Source organism: Octopus bimaculoides, chromosome 19, assembly GCF_001194135.2.
Source record: "Octopus bimaculoides isolate UCB-OBI-ISO-001 chromosome 19, ASM119413v2, whole genome shotgun sequence".
Classification (NCBI taxonomy): Eukaryota; Metazoa; Mollusca; class Cephalopoda; order Octopoda; family Octopodidae; genus Octopus; species Octopus bimaculoides.
The window spans coordinates 52,211,426-52,229,824 of record NC_068999.1 but is presented as its reverse complement, the minus strand read 5'-3'; the positions used below and the strand labels follow the sequence as shown (position 1 = coordinate 52,229,824).

Below are 18,399 nucleotides of genomic sequence, written 5' to 3'. Positions count from 1 at the left end.
ATATATATATATATATATATATATATATATATATATATATATATATATATATACACACACAAATATAAACAAGTGACTATTGCTACAAGTGACAGAGTAGATGCTGTCACACATCATGCAAATATAAACACAAATTGTTACATGCTGTACAAGGAAGGCACATTATTACAGATTGTATGAGATAATAGAAAATATGAATAATCAATGTAATATTGGTGCAACTTTTAACACAGAATGAAAGGAAATGTCCATCTGAGACAGTATGCAAAAGTTTAACATATTAACATGATGCACAAGAGAGACACAGAAAGTTAATCACTACAAAAATAAATAGTGCAGATTGTCAGTTACTATGTGAACAAGATGCAGGTGACCATAAATCTAGTAGAAAACCATGCAAGTAAGTGAGGTGAACCAGTTATGCCTGATGAATTTTGTAAAGTACTTTTGAACCTCAGTGTATAGAATATATTTCTTTAAACAATAAGATACTATGTTTATAATGAAAGTATACTGTTTTATGATGAAAAGTATGTAGTGGTTATAATGAAAAGTATGTAGTGGTTATAATGAAAAGTATATAGTGGTTATGATGAAAAGTATATTTTGCTTAGAATGAGAAGTATACTACGCGTATAGCTACAGTAGAAAATGTGGAATAATCATGTAGAACTGTATTATCAGTACTTTTCTAGAAAGCTGTTTGAAAGTAATATGGGTATTGGAGTATAACCCAGTAGACTGTTGATGATGCATTTTAACAATCAATAGGGCAAGCTGACAAAATATCCATCAGTTACATTGTACTTACACTGCTTGCCAATGAGCTACATTCTCTCATAATATCTTAGAGTATTGAATTAATGTATGTTTACAGTCTTGTCTGTAGACAGTATATATTATATATATATATATATACATACATATATATGAAATGGAAAGACTTTAATATTAATAGATGAACAGTCATGAATGCCTAAATAATGAAACAGTTTTCCACAACACAAATGTTAACAAACACTGACTAAAAAACTCCATACGGCACAACCATCTCATTGCGTAATATAAAGACAAATCTGACGTAGCAAAGTACTTTAAGGGAATATTGTCTATAGGTTATTAGAAGTATTTTGAATGACATGTCCTTGTCAAAAAATATGAACCAGGATTACTACTAAGTAATGTCAAGACATAATCTTATGCTTCAAAAGAAAGATTAAACCCATTCTTCTCAAAGATGGTACATTTATATACTAATAATCCTTAAAAATGTATTCCTCTATGTCTAATGCCTTTCAGAGACTTTTAGATTTGAAAATATCAACGTGTGGAAACAATGCCATGAGAATCCAGAATATCTCTAACTAAAATTAATCAAGTGGAATATTTGAAGAAGCTAAAGTGACTGAAGTAGGTCCAAAAACTGTTACAGCTATTGTATTGATTTTCCTTTAGACAAGTTACATGAATTTTACAAGCTCCTGTAGAAAAAATAAAATACCTGCCACTTTTACTTCATAAATTCAGTTGTTACCAGTAATCCTGCCACCATTAAACATGTCTGGCTTTGTAGATCCATCCCATGCTGGATTAGAACTGTGAGAGGGGAAAACTTTTAAGGAGTTTGTTAATCCATGGGACAACTATTATTATAGGGTATGTATAAGGAATAAGACAGTTATATGTTGACAGAAAAATTATGTTGATCCAGATTTGAAATCAACAACTCATGCAAACATAATGACAAGTCAGGGAATGTCACTAGAAAAACTATTGCTTTTTTGTAGTGTTTTTTGTTGGGTTTTTTTCAATTGGGAGCACATAATGTAAGTCCCAGACTTTAATACTACATATTATGGTAATCAAGTTCACTTCATCACAAAGCTGTTCGATATTGGTATCAAATTTTGGCACAAGGCCAGCAATTTGGGGGAAGGAGGTGAGTTGAATACATTGACCCAAGTGCTTCACCGGTGTCTTTTTTTTTTCATCAATCCCAAAAGGATAAAAGGCAAAGTTGACCTTGGCAGAATTTAACTCAGAATATGAAGATGGACAAAAAAAAGCTGTTCAATATTATTATTACTTTATGAGCCATGACAAGAGGGAATGGTCAGATGCTAAGCTTTTATCCAAAATAACACAAATAAATCTGTATCCGTATCTGTTTCTATGAAAACTTGAATCTTTGTTTAGAAGTATTTGATGAACAATATCTATTCTATAGACCTGTTAAAAAAAAAACTATCAGGTTAACAGTGTAGGCTTGGTTGTTTAGTGAAGATGCCCACAACTGCATAGGTTTACATGTCTTCAGACATAGTTTTGGGTTCAATAAAGCCTCGTGAAATCTGGTAAGTGGAAACTGTGTGGAAGCCTATCAGAGGGCCTATTTCTGCTTTTGGAATGGCAGATTTAATATACAACCCAGTTAAACTCCACCACCTGGCCCTTGGGTACCTTTGGCAGAATCCACTCAATAGCAAACATTCAGACCAGATATCTGATCTGAGAATAAGTGCATCATTCCCCCCCCCCCACCAGAGTTTGAGGCTCTGAAAAGCATCATAGGATGCCCTCCTTCTCCCTAAACCATATAAAAAGAAAAAGTTAAAAATCAGATGCAACAAAAAAGTTACCCTACAGATTATATGATCCGGATGTCTTTTTTAAATCTATAAAAAAAAAGGGGGGGAGGGGCAAACAGTCTCCCCCATCACCACCTCTCCATATAAAGCAAGAAATGACTTAATATTTTACCTACTAAAAAAAGGTTATTGTCTGTACCCTCTGTTGATATAGGATATCACTTATATTTCACAAATATTTACTTGAAACAGTGCAAGACATAACTCATACAACGAAGAAGAAACATGCAAGAATATCAGCCAATCAGTCCACTGAATGCCCTAAGCTCTCTAAGTTAAGTTCACATCCATATATGGATCTTTTTTTTTCTTTCTCAAGAATCAAATGAACTAAGGTATCTTAATATTTCAAAAGAAATGCACAAAGAAAACTTGAGATGCATCTATAAATAAGCTATATGCCAAGTTGATGAACTATTTACAAACAATACAATAAACATTCAACAGTATTCAGTTTAGTCTAAACATAAACAAACATTTGGTGTGGAGATACTCTAGTAGCTTGCATATAAATGTGTAAATTCTATAGCATTTGAATCAAGTTAATGGAAGTGTTAAAATTTAAGTGACAAAATAAGAATGATATTGTCAGCACACAGATAGAAGCTAAGCAGCTAGCTATAAACAAACTAGTTCTTCTTCAGCAGTGAAGACACGTCTCTTTAATGCTTTGAAATCATGTTTGCTGACTACCTACAGAAGTGTGACTTGACTTACAGGCCTAAGATTTTCGTTCCGTTTAGCAAAGGTAGTGGGGTTAGCTCCTAAGTTACCAGTTGAAGGAAATCAGGTTGCCATAGTTAACGATGTCACCTAAAGAAAGATATTGAAACAAAACAAGTCAAATTTGACTCTTTACATGTCAGTTTAACCCAAGCTTGAACATTTAGCATGAATCTTTCATTTCATTATTTTAAAAGAATGAAGAACCATCAAAAACACTTTTCAGAAATTTATGAACGCTTCAAAGTTAAAATAACAATTATGCTGCTCTCTAGTGTTTTTTTTTTTTTTTTTAAGAGGATTAAACAGAGATGAAGGTGACATCAACTTCTCTATGCAAAAGTCACAACAGAAGTAGTGAGAAGACATGAATGGAATGGATGGGAAGGTATTTAAGTCAAGTCACTAAAGGATGATAGAAATAATAATGAAGCAAACAACCAGAAATGTGGATGATATGCAATGATTGGAGAAAACAGAGCACAATATAGAAAACAGCTATAAGCTATTTTAATGCAGTTTTTTTTTTCCCCAAGGAACAGGAAATATTTGAGACTACAGCATAAAAAAACTGCTAAGACAAAAAACTTCAGCTTTTAATTAAATGGATAGGACATTATTCAGAAAGTTCTAGATATAAGTTTATAACAAAAGTAAACAGTATACCAAAATGAGATGAGGAATGGATAAAAAGGCAAACTACAAAAGAAACCAGACAGAAAAAGTATATACATTTTATAAAGTTTTTCACTCCTGCAGATAGAACTACACTGGAAGTTATTCCAACACAATACGATCTTTTAAGTAAAGCAGGAGGTAAAATAACAAACAGCTTTGTAGTGAAGTAAGCTTAACCACAGTTTTAAATACTCATTTTTCTCTGACGATATAACAACATCAATATTAACACTAAATTTTCAAACTTTCATTTTTAAACAGAATCAAATTTTGTCATAAACGATTAAAATTTTCATATTGTTACAACTTTTTAAAAAATCTTTCAAAAAACTTGAAAACTCAATGGAAATTATTTGGAGGTTGGATATTCCACAAGAGTTTCATTAAACAAAAATAGCAGCCAAGTTTTCCCAACAAAATTATGTCAGCTGAAATCACTTGTTTCATGTCCTAAACTTCACGACCAAACAGCTAACACAGACAAAATGATCACAATGACAAAAATTGACCAAGTAGCAATGCTTAGAACCAGAAAACTACACTTAAAGGGAGTATTGATTTTGACTATACTTGCTAAATTATGATTCCATTCATATTGGCTTAACCCTTACAACCACTGTTAGTATAGTTATAAAATACTTGATTTATTTTGCTAACTGGCATAAATAAGGTGGTGAAATGGTTATTACTGGACTAACTCAAGATGTGGCTCATATTCACCACAGGCATTTTATGGGCAGTTAATTTTATGAGCTCTGATTTACTTAGCTAAAGGAATGCTGCTTCTAAGGGGCTGACACCCAGTCCAGTGGTTACAGTAATTTCCCAGCTACTTGACCATTTAATATTTAAACTGGCCATATCAGGCCTCTCACACCTACCCTACAATGGCATTTTAAAAATAAACAGTCACATCATCAAAATTTCCAAGTTACAAGATAATACAGGATTAATTCAAAATAATGTGAATAAATAAACGTTACATTTGACGAGCAATCTGAATGCTAAAGGGTTAATGTTGTTGATGTAAAAACTAAAGACTCATTTATGATTAAATATTGTGGCTTATGCAATCAAACTCAAGACCATCGGTCTATTGAACCCATAGATCCAGTATAAAGCTTTTGATTGGTTACCTTTTACTTTTCCTTTGATTAGAACAAAGAGTGACTAACAGAAAATAACCCCACTCCACCAAGAAACTTCTTTTCTGCAATGTTACTGAGAGAAACGTGGAGGCACAATGGCCCAGTGGTTAGGGCAGCGGACTCGCGGTCATAGGATCGCGGTTTCGATTCCCAGACCGGGTGTTGTGAGTGTTTATTGAGCGAAAACACCTAAAGCTCCACGAGGCTCCGGCAGGAGATGGTGACAAACCCTGCTGTACTCTTCCACCACAACTTTCTCTCACTCTTACTTTCTGTTTCTGTTGTGCCTGTAATTCAAAGGGTCAGCCTTGTCACACTGTCACGCTGAATATCCCCGAGAACTATGTTAAGGGTACATGTGAAATTAACATGCTCAGCTACTTGCAAGTTAATTTCACGAGCAGGCTGTTCCGTTGATCGGATCAACTGGAACCTTCGACGTCGTAAGCGACGCAGTGCCAACACAACACTGAGAGAAGCATCTTGTAACTAAATTATAAATAAATGTTTAGTTTCTCAGCTTTCAAGCTTTTTTATTTTCCTAATATTCTTTCCATTAAGATATGTTCACATACAGAGTACAGTCAAAATAACACTTGGTGTACTTACTATGTTACTAAGAGTATTCAATGACAAGTGAAAGGAAATGATAAAGAAAGCCAGTCATTGAAACTTCTTGGCTGAGGATCCAACTTGTCGAAAGTTAACCTCAAACCAATAACACTCGCCTACTTAAACTTTACTCCAGGTCAACAAGAGTAGTCTATCTGGTCACCTTGTTAGAAGCAACAGCTAAATTTCCTTTAGCTCGCATTCAATAATAGTATTAGAAAAAGAATTGCTCTTCGAAGTATCTTCAATAATAGTATTAGAAAAAGAATTGCTCTTCGAAGTATCTTTTTATGCATATTAGCATTTTCATTCTAAACACAAGTAATAAAGTCAATAATGAAGAATTTATAATATAAGTGAATTATTTCTTACAAATATAATCATGGAATTAAAATATATATTGAAATATGAAGAAAAAAATAAATGGGATACAAAAAAAATGGTGGAAAATATCACACATAAACATAACTAGCTGCTAAATAAATTTTAAAAAAGCTTCTGTTAAAGCAGTTCAGTTGCTGGCTAGTGAGAAGCATTTGGCTAGCGTCAAATTTTTGGCAGCTAAGTACTAGAACACGTGTAAGTCACTTAGCAGAAGCAGCATTCCGTAAACAGCACACACAATTTGGTGACCAATGGGATAGTATTAACCAAGATTAAAAAATTAATTAATAAATAAGGATTGTAGTATTAGATGATATATTTGGAAATAATAATAATAATAATCAAAATAGCAACAGAAGATATCATAGTAAAAAGATACTTTTTCCTAATACACAAGAGAAAACCATTTTCTACAAATCTTAGTATTTGTACCAAATTCTAAAGATTCTTGACAAAAAAGTTATCGATGAACTTTGGATTATTATTATTATTATTATTGTCATTCATTATTAAAAAATAAAGAAATCATTATTATTATTATAGATTAAGAAGAGAGAAAAAAATCCTAAATGGACTCTACATACCACAGAGTCCACCTGTGTGAACATATCTGTGTCGTGTTTGCCATCAGAGAAAGCAGCCAATGTGGCAGCAGAACCATTCTTTCTGATGAAGTTGTCATGGAGAGCTGATGTGGCTGCCTGGGCCATACTTTGAGTAAAAGTAGTCAGCGGCAGACTATTATTGGGACGTTGGTTCTTTGTTTGTTGGTCTTTGAAATATTCTACCTGACTTCTTGTCCTTTTCCGTATTGAAGGTTCATTCAGCTCAAATTCTACAACAAAAACAAGCTCCATCAACATCTCATGGCTAATCTTTACTTTATATCAAATCAAAAACAATTTCATTTTAGAAACACTCTTCTTTATGTGTCTGAGTGTGTATGTATGTGTACTGCCCATGCAGTTATTTATTATTTGTTCATATCTGTGCGTATGTGAGACAAGAGAGAGAGAGAGAGAGAGAAAGAGAGAGTCAGGGATATTCCTTGAGCAAATAAACAGGATAGGCATTAACCGTTTAGCATTTAATCCCGCTGTATCCAGCCAAAATATTCTACTGTGTTTTACGTTCAAACTGGCCTCTCACACCTACCCTATAATGTCATTGTAAAAATAAACAATGGCACCACCAAAATCTGAAAACTACAAGATAATGCATAATTCAAAACAATGTAAAGAAATACGCATTAAATTTGACAGAGTATCATCAACATCATTTAATGCCCGTTGTCCATGCTGGCATGGATTGGATGGTTTGACCATGGCTGGTAAGCTGAAGGGCTGCACCAGACTCCAGTCTTGTTTCGCATGGTTTCTCCAACAAAACCAAGCTCCATTAACAGCTCATGGTTAATCTTTTTCCTGTCAAATGACATTTTTTGAATCAATCATGCATCATCTCATAGTTTCAGGACTTTGATCATGTGATTGTTTATTTTTAGAATGACATCTTAGGGTAGGTGTGAGAGGTTAGACACAGCCAGTTTGAACTTAAAATGTACAGAATATTTGGGTTGGATATGGCCAGATTAAATGCTAAAGGGTTAATAAAGCAAATTGTGAATGCAAGTCCTCATTACTGTATGGTAATATATAAAACCATAACAAAATTTATATTTTCAAATGTGTGTACATGTATCTAATTATCAACATCTATTTTGGTGCTGGTGCCATGTAAAAAGCACAAGGTAACATACACTCTGTAAAATGGTTTGGCATTATGGAGGGCATTATAGAAAGCATGCCTAAAATATTTGATAACAACAAACGTTTCTTAATAAACCAATGAAATTTTATGTTTATGCCTCTATGTCCTTGCCAATACCCATGACAAAGCATAATAAACATCACAGAACTCCGTTCCTTTATTTCGTTTAAAACTGAAAGCTTTTGCCAAACTATTTAGTCCTATCAAACGTCACATTTTATCCAAATTTACAATGGTACAGAAAAGATAAGTGTTTTAATATGGTCACCAAAGAGATCCTAAGTATTTCACAATGGTTAGCTTAGAAAATAAATACAGATTCTGAATGCAGCAAAACAAAACAGTTTCTTTGTGTAGAATACAAATCACAGTAAAAAAAGGGGCACAATACTAATAAGCTATTAAGGATCTTTTTATATTTAAATGAAAGAGAAGAGAAAGCACAAAGATTTACCTCCAAGTTTCCTAATGGCATGCATTTCATCTGACTGATACAACAAATGAGCTGATTTTTCAATGACCTGCAAGAAATATAATAAACTCATTAAAAACAAGATTAATAAACCAGTATTGTTAGAAAACTATCTTGGTTTATATTTTATGAAAAAAAAAAGCAAAGCAAAACTTGTCTCCCTCTGAACTACTCTATGTCTGTAAGAAAGCTTAACTTAACAACATTTTGTGAGAGTTGTCAATGTAAACAAGTTAAATGAAGCATATATTAGCACGTGTTTGAGAACACACTGACCCACCTTTAACCAAATTTATTTGCATATAACATACATTTGTGTATAAATAAGCACTACAAATTTGAGCTGCTAAATCTCAGGAAAAAAATCTTGTGTATAAAATACATTTTTTAAAAACGTATTAGGATGCATAAACAAAACTGTTTAGTCCTTTTAAAATACATTGGAAAAGTTCATGACTTCTAAAGACAAACAAATTCAGAAGTGACCTTTGAACTTTCCTGTAGGCTGTAAAGTCAACAAGCGATAAGATACCAGTGTGGAAGGATGAAAAGGCGAATGCAGAATATAACAATATAAACATTTCCATTTGACCCATTAGCATCGAAACAGGCCATATCAAGCCCAAATATTTTACTTGATTTTATGGTCAAAACCAGCCAGATTTGGCCTCTCGCACATACCATACAACATCATTCTAAAAATATACAAAGCTACATGTGAGATAATGCAAGATTACTTTAGAACAATGTGAATAAATAAGCATTGTAAAATTTGACAAAGTAATCTGAATGTTAAAGAGTTAAAATACTTTTGTTCATTCAATAGAAATGTATATACTAACTGGCGCTGTGTCAGCTACAATGACAAAAGTTCCAGATGAACCGATCAACGGAACAGCCTGCTCATGAAATTAACATGCAAGTGGCTGAGCACTCCACAGACACGTGTACCCTTAATGTGATTCTCAAGGAGATTCAGCTTGATGCAGAATGGGACAAAGCTGGTCTTTTGACTTGTTTGACTAAAACCTTCAAGGTGATGATGCTCTGGTACGGCTGCAGTCCAATGAATGAAGCAAATAAAAGATAATTAAAGAATGTTCTTCCTCAATTTATATTTACATTTATTGATTAAATTTATTAATTTATGCTGTGTCTTGAGAGAGACACTACCCCAATATTAATAACACACACACAGATTCAATTTCACTCCTCTATTATTAGTCAACTGTTAACTAATCAATCGTTTAACTAGTTGGTTAAGCAATCTTTTTTTTTTGTCTTTTTTGTTCATCAAAGTTCTTTCTTTGCCATCTGTAACCTTTTCAGTATATTTCTCCCACTTAGTTACAGAAGCCGTGTTTGTTTGCCTGATGAACAAAAAAAAAAAAAAAAAAAAAAAAAAGATTGTTTAACTAAGTTAACTCTTTAGTATTTAAACCAGCCATATCCAGGCCAAAAAGTCTACTAGTTCTATGTTCAAACTGGCCAGATCTGACCTCTCATACTTACTCTACAATGTCATTCTTAAAACTAAACAATTACATCATTGAAATCTTGAAGTTATAAGATAATGCATGATTAATTCAAAACAATGAGAACAAGTATTAAATTTGACAGAGTAATCTGAATGCTAAAGGGTTAAACAGACAATTGATTAGTTAATTGGATGGATATTTAAACAATTGACTAATAATGGAGTGGAACTGAACCAGTGCATGTGCTATTAATATTGGCGTTACAACTCTCCCAAGACAACAACAAAATTTGTTTCAATACACAAATTCACATAAAGAATCTTGCAAACCGAGTACAAAAACAAAGCATTAATTTAATCTTCATGTTAAATAATTCAAGTAGTACTTTTCAATAAAGGTAATATTACATTCTGGCCCTCTATATTGAAAGCTGAAGGTAATAATTTAATGAGACTTGCCAGCCAACTGAGCTAAGCGTTATTACTATGACAAAAAGAAAAATTTAACATTATTATAATGATCATAACTCCTCATTACACATCAGTTAGCTTGGACAACATAACTAATCTACTTCTGTCATACCATCCTGAATATCGTGGCACACTTGACTGGATAAATAAATATAAAAAAGGAGTGGGGAATACTTCTTACAAATATAATGCATGCAACCTTATAATTAGGTACAAAAATCTGTAGGGGAAAGCATGTGTCATACACAAATCAATCTATCATTGTTTTAACATCAGCCTTGCTATTGATTGCATGAGTTGGATGCAGTTTATTGAGGTAGATTGTCCATGGTTGGATACCCTTCTTGTGGTTAATCCTCATCTGTTTCCAAGCAAGGTCATATTTTCCCCATAACAAAACATGCTTTTGCCAAATATGAGAAATGAATGATATTAATTTACAACAATCACACCATGTCAAGACAAAAAGACACAAACATACTCACACACACATATATATCTATTATGATGGGCTTCTTTCAGTTTCCTTCTATGAAATCCACTCACAAAGCTTTGGTTGGCTTGGGTTATAGTAGAAAACATGTCCAAAGCACTGCAGAGTGGGACTAAATCTGAAACCATGTGGTTGGGAAACAAGCTTCTTAACCACACATCCATGGCTGCAAATAAATATGCCCTTTAAAAAAGGACCACTTCACTGATAACCTGCAACTCATCAAGTTATAAGGGCATCACTAACACTCATGCATGTCATGTAAGGATTGTATATATATACACTGTATATATACACAGTGAACTTCATCCAAGTCAATAAAAGGACTGTTTCAAGCTCAAGATTAGAAACAAACAAAATATGTAATAACTATTGAGTTGCTATTACTTATGATAGTGCAGTGGTTCTCAACCATTTTTTTTACTTATGGACCCCTTTCATTCCTCTTTTAGTCCTGACCCAGTAACATACATGTGTAAATATTTATATATTACTAGCATGGCTGTTTACTGAAGAAGTTCACTTTGCAATCACAAGGCTTGTTTCAGGCCCACTGCATGACACCTTGAGCAAATGTTTTCTAGCCCTGGGTAAACCAATGCCTTGTGAAGCGCATCATGTCTGTGTGTGTGAGTGTGCATGCACACACACGTGTGGATGTGTATATATGTCTGTGTTTGTGCCCCCATTACTTGTACATTCTCATACCATAGCAGTATGGCAAAAGAAACCAATAAAACAGGCACCAGACTAAAAGAAACAAAGTACTGGGGTTCATTTGTTCAACTAAACTCATCAAAGCAGTACCTCAGCGACAGTCAACAACTGAAACAGAATGAGAGAGTGTGTGTGTGTGTGTGTGTGTGTGTGCATGTAGTAGGGAGAGAGTTTGGCAAAGTGGTATGTATGGACGTTCATATGTATACGTGAGGGGAATTATGGAAAAGGCATCATATACTTACAGGTTTTTCTTCATCAGAATGAGATTTACAACTTCTAACAGCTTTTGACATCTTCTCTTCAACTGATACCACCTTCTCTTTCCTACAACAGCTGCGCATAGGATGGATGTAACCATTCTTTCCACATTTCACTTCCTTCACCTCTTTTACTACTGAAGTATGGCTAACAGCATCTTCTTCCATAGAATTCTTGCTACTGCCACTATCAGAGTCCTCATTTCCGGAAGCATCCTGTCTTTTGCAACCCTTGCGGTGAGTAAAAATGAACTTCTTTCTACGTTTCTTCTTCATTCCCATTTGTCGGACTTCTTCCGGTTTCAAACCTCGAAGAAGCCGAGCTTCTGTTCGCCAGTGAAGTTTTTGAAATTTACCAGCAGTTTTGTTCCGCGATGTTATGCTCCTGCCTGCACAAAGAGCACTATTAGTCCTGGTCCATCTCTTGCTTCTTGTGGCCATCTGGAATCGACTGAACTTGAAAGCTTTTCTGTGGTTATTTCTGGTTAAATTCTTCTGTTTAATTTTGAGCCATTCAGACCGTAGAAGTTTGCAGTATCTTTTTAATCGCATGTGTAAGCCCCGAAGGTTCATGTTTTTGTCGAATGCTGGCCTAGGAAACTTCTCCTCTTGATGAGTTTCCTTCCAGCGATGGAAACTGAGAATATTAGAAATACTAGACATATGACCAGTAGTAGATTCCCAATTATCCTTACGTTCAACAGCAATGTGAGCCTGTAAAGATTCCTCAGATGGGAAGGACATAAACAAAATGCCATCAACTTCATCAAAGTCTGGTTCGTACAGACTTGAAGTCCCTGAAGAGTATGACTTGGACTGACTAGATTCAGGTAAATTGTTAGCTGAAATCTTTTTACTTACAGCAGTCAACTCAATCAGGTGATTGCTATATACTGAACTAAATGAATTACCTGCCTTGGTTTCATTAACACTTGAATCGACTCTATCTTTCACTGAACTATTACATGGCAATGATAATCTTTCAGCATTATCATTGTTATGATTGTTTTCTCTATTATTATTATTATTATCATAAGTTTTGTTAACAGTATTATTATTAACAGAATTATTAACAGTATCCTTAACATTAACATTGCCAATGTCGATATTATCATTACAAACATTATCAGTGTAATTGTTCGTAACATTATCGATATTATCACTAATAACATTATCATTATAATCATTAGTAACACTAAAGTTATTATCGTTTGTAACATTATCATTTGTAAAATTAACAGTAATTTTATTTGTAACAATATTGGAATTATCATTTGTAACATTATCATTATTTCCATTTGTAACATAATCAGGATTATCATTTATAATATTGCCAGTATTTTTGTTAACATTATCTCTATTATCGTTAGTAACATTACCAGTTTTATCATTTGCGTCATTATCCATATCAAAAACATCAACATGAAGATGATTATCAACAATAATCTTATCACTATCGTGGACAGCAACAGAACTACTGCTACATTTACTTCTTGTATTATAAACAATGCCAGTTGTCTTTTGAAGAGTTTTCTCATTTGACTTTTCATTACCTTCAAAAGCGTAAGTTTTATCACAGAAAGGAGTTGTTTTGGTTGGTAAAAATGGCCCACTTTTGGGAAGAATCGCTTTATTTTTTGAAAAGGATAAATCCACATTTGAATTAATTGACTCAGCTTCTCCGGCAAGATACCTGTCCAATTCAGAGCTTACAAACGCAGAATTTTTTTTACATTCGGATATTGCTTTTTCTGGTCTTGATAAAATACTAAGAGGTAATGGCTCTCTAATGACTGTATTAACGGTTGAAGGAAAATTGGCAGTTACAGAACTAGTTGATGGCTGAATTTGGTTGCTAGTAAAAGACGTTGTTGTGGCAGTGTTATGAGAATTGTGCTTTCTTTCCGTTTTAGTATGGCAAGTTGATGCAGTGGCTGTATGAAGTTTCTTTGCTCTGTCTTCAAAACTACATGGTTTGTTGACCTTGTGTGATTGCACCACAATCTTAGGTGGAGATTCTACTGCTTGGTGACACTTATCAGATCCATCTTCATTTTGAAGAGATGGTGAGATCTTATTTAGCAAATTTTCAGGTTGTTTAAATTCCACTTGATCTTCCTGCTCCTGTTTCAAAACTACTTCCTTATTTTGTACAGGATTTTTATCATCTATTTTGATATCTTTCTCCAATTTAACTGGAGATTTTTCCTCTACTTTATTTGAAGACCGCAGCATTTTCCTCCGATCTAAAGGTAAACTGGTAGATTTAGTATCTGGAGTATATTTTGTTTGACGTTTTAAATTTTTGGAAGTTACTGTTTCATCTGGTTTCACAGATGATTTCTCTTTAACTTTTTCCAAATCTGATTGGCGTCGTCGATTGGTCACTCTGGACTTCTGTACAATTTCACTCACTCTATTTGAAGCTGACTGACTTGAACGACTAGGAAAGACTAAAGGAAAAGACAAGACATCATCCTTGTAACGGATGCTTGGTGAACGAATTCTGTTACTCCTTGAAAAGACTGGATTGGGTTTATTATTTATAATGGAATTTTTCTGACTTGAGCGTGATGCTGACGTTTTGCTTGTAGAATTTGCTGGATTTTCTTTCGTTATTTCTTGAGATCTGTGATTTTTAGAACTCTCTTTAGAATTCTTAGAAAACTGGCTTTCACATTTTTCTCCATCAAAACACAATTTTTTAACTGATTTCGGGTTCGTAGTTGTCTTTGCTCTAAAAGACTGCTGCTGTGAAGTTGGGGGTTTGACAGAACTATTTAATGTATTTGAATTATTTGGGGTGTCATTTGAAGAACTATCACTTCCAGGAGAGGAGTCTATAACAATAACATCTTCCATGCACACCAAAGGCACCTTAGGACTTTCTGGTAATCGATGTAATGCCTCTGAAACATTCTTGAAGACAGGTGGACTTGGGAGGCTGCGACCTGAACTGTTTGATTTGTTCATCTCTTCTTTCCCTCCTTCACTAGCTGACCAAGTCATGTTATCACTCTCGGAGTCTGAAGACATGAAGCTTATCACAGAATGTTGGTCATATTGTAATGAGACTTTGCTGTCAACTACTTCAGTTGTTGAACATTCCGAAGTTTTAGGTGGAAATAATTTATAGTTAAGAGGTTGAACAGAACAGGAGGAACAGCAATGAGGTGAGAAGGAGTTACTGGAGGCAGCAGTGGTGGTGGTGGTAGCAGTGGTGTATGTGGTTGCTGTCATTGTGATGGTAGAAGTGGTGGTAAGAGTACTAGTAGAAGTAGTGGTGGCAGAATTGAAAAAAAGTTGACCATTGTGCATATATTTTTGAGATGGTACTAAATCAGCTGAACTCTTACAAATCATATTATTCACAGGCCTTCTTGATTTCATATTTGTGTGTAAATAGTTAATAGCTGGCATGGAACCACTTATTTCTTGAGATTCCATAGTTGGGTTACAAGCTTTACAAAGTTGTTCTTGATAGACAAAATTTTCAGAGAGGGGTTGGTGAGCACAATTCCACATTTTTGATTTTTCTACTTTAAGCATGGAGTTTGGGGAATTTTGAAAAGAGCAACAGTTTGGATTTTTGTTTTGATGTTTAATTGATGGGAAAGTCTGGTGGCATGTTGTATATTGCCAAATTTGGTTTTTGTCAGAGTAAATTAGCTTTTCATTGTCTTCACTTTTAACAGCCATACACTTATCCATTTGTTCATTTACATTGTTGTATGATAAATCATATATAAAAGTATTTGGGACTTTTTGAGTTTGTAAAGATGTTCTTTTATCCCAGAATCTATTGGCCTGGGCCTTGCTAGAATTAACATTAGATAATGGTTGATTGCTCTTGTAGGAATTTCTTTCATAAGCATTTGGTTTAGGAAGCATCATTTGTCCTTGACACTTTAAGTTTGGAGGTGCAAAGCTGCTACAAGACATGTCACGACAACAAATATTCATTGAACTACTAAAATGAACATCCTGGCATGCACTCATGGCACTATCACAATTCATGTTCTGACAACTGCATATCGAACCATCACAATAGATATCTTGGCAAGCACTCATTGGGCAATCACAGTACATGCCTCCACAAGTCTCCAGAGAACTTATACTGTTTGGTGCTAGACTGAGAAATTCGTTGGTACTCTTTGAATTAGAATCCATTTGAAGTACATGATTAGACATTGAATTACTAATATTGCCACCACTGCTACTACTACTAATACTACTACTACTAGTAATACTAGTAGAAATAGTACCACTACAACTTGACTTCATTATAGCCTCACAGAATTCTGGACGTCTTTGAGTAGCGTTACCAAATGAGGAAGTTTTCTGAGAATAGACATGTGAGCAGCAGCAACTGCTGGGCAGGCTATCATGAAAATAATCCTTAATCAGTTCTTGATTATTAGGTGTTCCTGAGAGTAAGACAGTGTTATCTTGAGGTTGCTGTTGCTGCTGGTAGCTTTGGTGTAGATTTGTCTGAGGCAACAATACCATTTCACCATTCTCTAAGGTCTGTAAAGTCAAAAAAAAAAAAAAAAATTCCATGTTAACAAATTAAATGGAAATAGAATAAATTGTTTAAACTTTCATACATAACTGTCAATAGTCAGAACATGTACAGATTACTATCATTATTAGTTGAAGGTGACGAGCTGGTAGAATAATCAGCAAACCAGGCAAAGATGCTTAGCAGCATTTTGTCTGTCCTTGTCCTAAGTTCAAATTCTGCTGAAGTCAACTTTGCCTTTCATCCTTTCAGGGTTGATAAATCAAGATACCAGTGAAACACTTGGGTCGGTGTAATCAACTAGTCCCCTCCCGCAAAATTTCAGGCCTTGTGCCTATAGTGGAGAGGATTGTCATCATCGTCATCATCAGTAGTAGTAGTAGTTGTAGTAGTAAAGCAGTGAGCTGACAGAATCGTAAGCATGTCGGACAAAATGCTTAACGACACTTCTTCATCTTTACATTCTGAGTTCAAATTCAGCTGAGGCTAACTTTGCTTTTCACCCTTTCAGGGTCGATGAAATAAGTACCAGTTAAGCACTGAGGGTCAATGTAATCGTGTCGGCCCCTCTGCCAAAATTTCAGGCCATGTGCTTATAAATAGGGAGGGTCATTATTATTAGTACTGCTAGGGCAGTTGGATGACAAAAATGCTGGTGTACGAAATAGTTTGCATTATTCAGCTACATCTCCACATTCTGAGTTCACATCATTCTGGAGTTCATCTTGTTTTTCATTTACAACTTGGAGCCAATTTCGTAAGGTCTTGGGACAAAGTTAAAAATCTTTATAATTAGTACCACTAGCCTATGTAACTAAATAATCATGCACATACAGACACACACACACACACACACACAATGTGTATTTTCATTTACGTCCATTTTCCATAGGTTGGGCAGATACTTAATTTGGGGCAGCATGATTCAGTGTGATTTAAGAGGTTTGCTTTGCAGCCATGTGGTATTGGGTTCAATCCCAATGTGCAGCAGTTTGGGCAAGTGTCTTCTCTGATCTGTAACCCTGGAGCAACCACCTTTTGTGAGTGGAATTTGGTAGATGGATACTGAAAAGAAGTTTGTGTGTGCATCTAGTTTTGACGTCATACATTAACAGTTAAACTTTGGTCAGACAAGCAGAGATGTTTGTTTGCAGTCAGTTTATTTAAAGTACCCAACTTCTTATAAGGGATATTTTCGCTAGAGTTGAGAAGGCATGCCTCCCCACCTACAACCACCCCATGGTCTAAGGATAGGGTTTAGCTACAACCCACCCCCATCAGTCTTGAACGACAATGGAATTGCACCTACAAAATTACCCTCTGAGGCACAGGTCCAGGCAAGGTGGTTGTTTATGGAAAACCAGCAGTTGTCGATGCATCATAGCCTCCCCTCTCTATGCCACCGATGTTGTCCAAGGGAAAGGTAAAGGGTCCAATACAGCTTGGCACCAGTGATGCTGTAGCTCATTCCTACATCTGAATGAACTGGAGCAACGTGAAATACAGTGTCTTGCTCAAGAACACAACACACAGCCCGGTCCAAGAATCAAACTCACTACCTCATGATTGTGAGCCTGACACTCTAACCATTGAGTCATGCACCTTCACTATTACTACTATAATTTAACAGTCAACAGAAACTGTTACTATCACTAATACAAATAGGGGTTAATACTAATGTAAAGCAGTAAATGACTGGTACCAATACAAGACAATAGTGAAGTACTAGTACACACATTACTAGCAATGCAAGTGACTTAGGGTTAAATGACTATTACAGAAGTAGCAACAGTCACTAAATCTACACAACTAGTAGCACAGGTCAATAATCAGTACATGTGAAAACAACCGGTCACTGGCCAATACAAAGGAGTATGAGGGGTATGTATGCATACATGTGTAAATGCACATATACAAAATACTATAGTATTTACTACAACCAATAATTACTGGTACGAATGAATACACACACCAACACAATGAATGGCCAGTATATATATATATATATATATATATATATATAT

The 18,399-nt window shown here is 34.8% G+C and overlaps 1 protein-coding gene across 11 annotated transcripts in view; it reads right to left on the bottom strand.

Moving 5' to 3' along the window:
- The window catches only part of LOC106878180 (uncharacterized), a 174,402-nt gene that overhangs the window by 29,256 nt on the left and 126,747 nt on the right, over positions 1-18,399 (bottom strand). For all 11 annotated transcript variants that reach the window (XR_008266175.1, XM_052974743.1, XM_052974735.1 and 8 more), the window contains 3 exons: positions 11,839-16,380; positions 8,418-8,484; positions 6,778-7,028 (listed from right to left, as the gene is read on the bottom strand). Coding sequence is in view for 10 of the 11 variants with exons in the window: in XM_052974743.1 (XP_052830703.1) it covers positions 6,778-7,028; positions 8,418-8,484; positions 11,839-16,380 (4,860 nt within the window). In the remaining variant the exon portion in view is untranslated. The remainder of the gene's footprint in view (positions 1-6,777; positions 7,029-8,417; positions 8,485-11,838; positions 16,381-18,399) is intronic.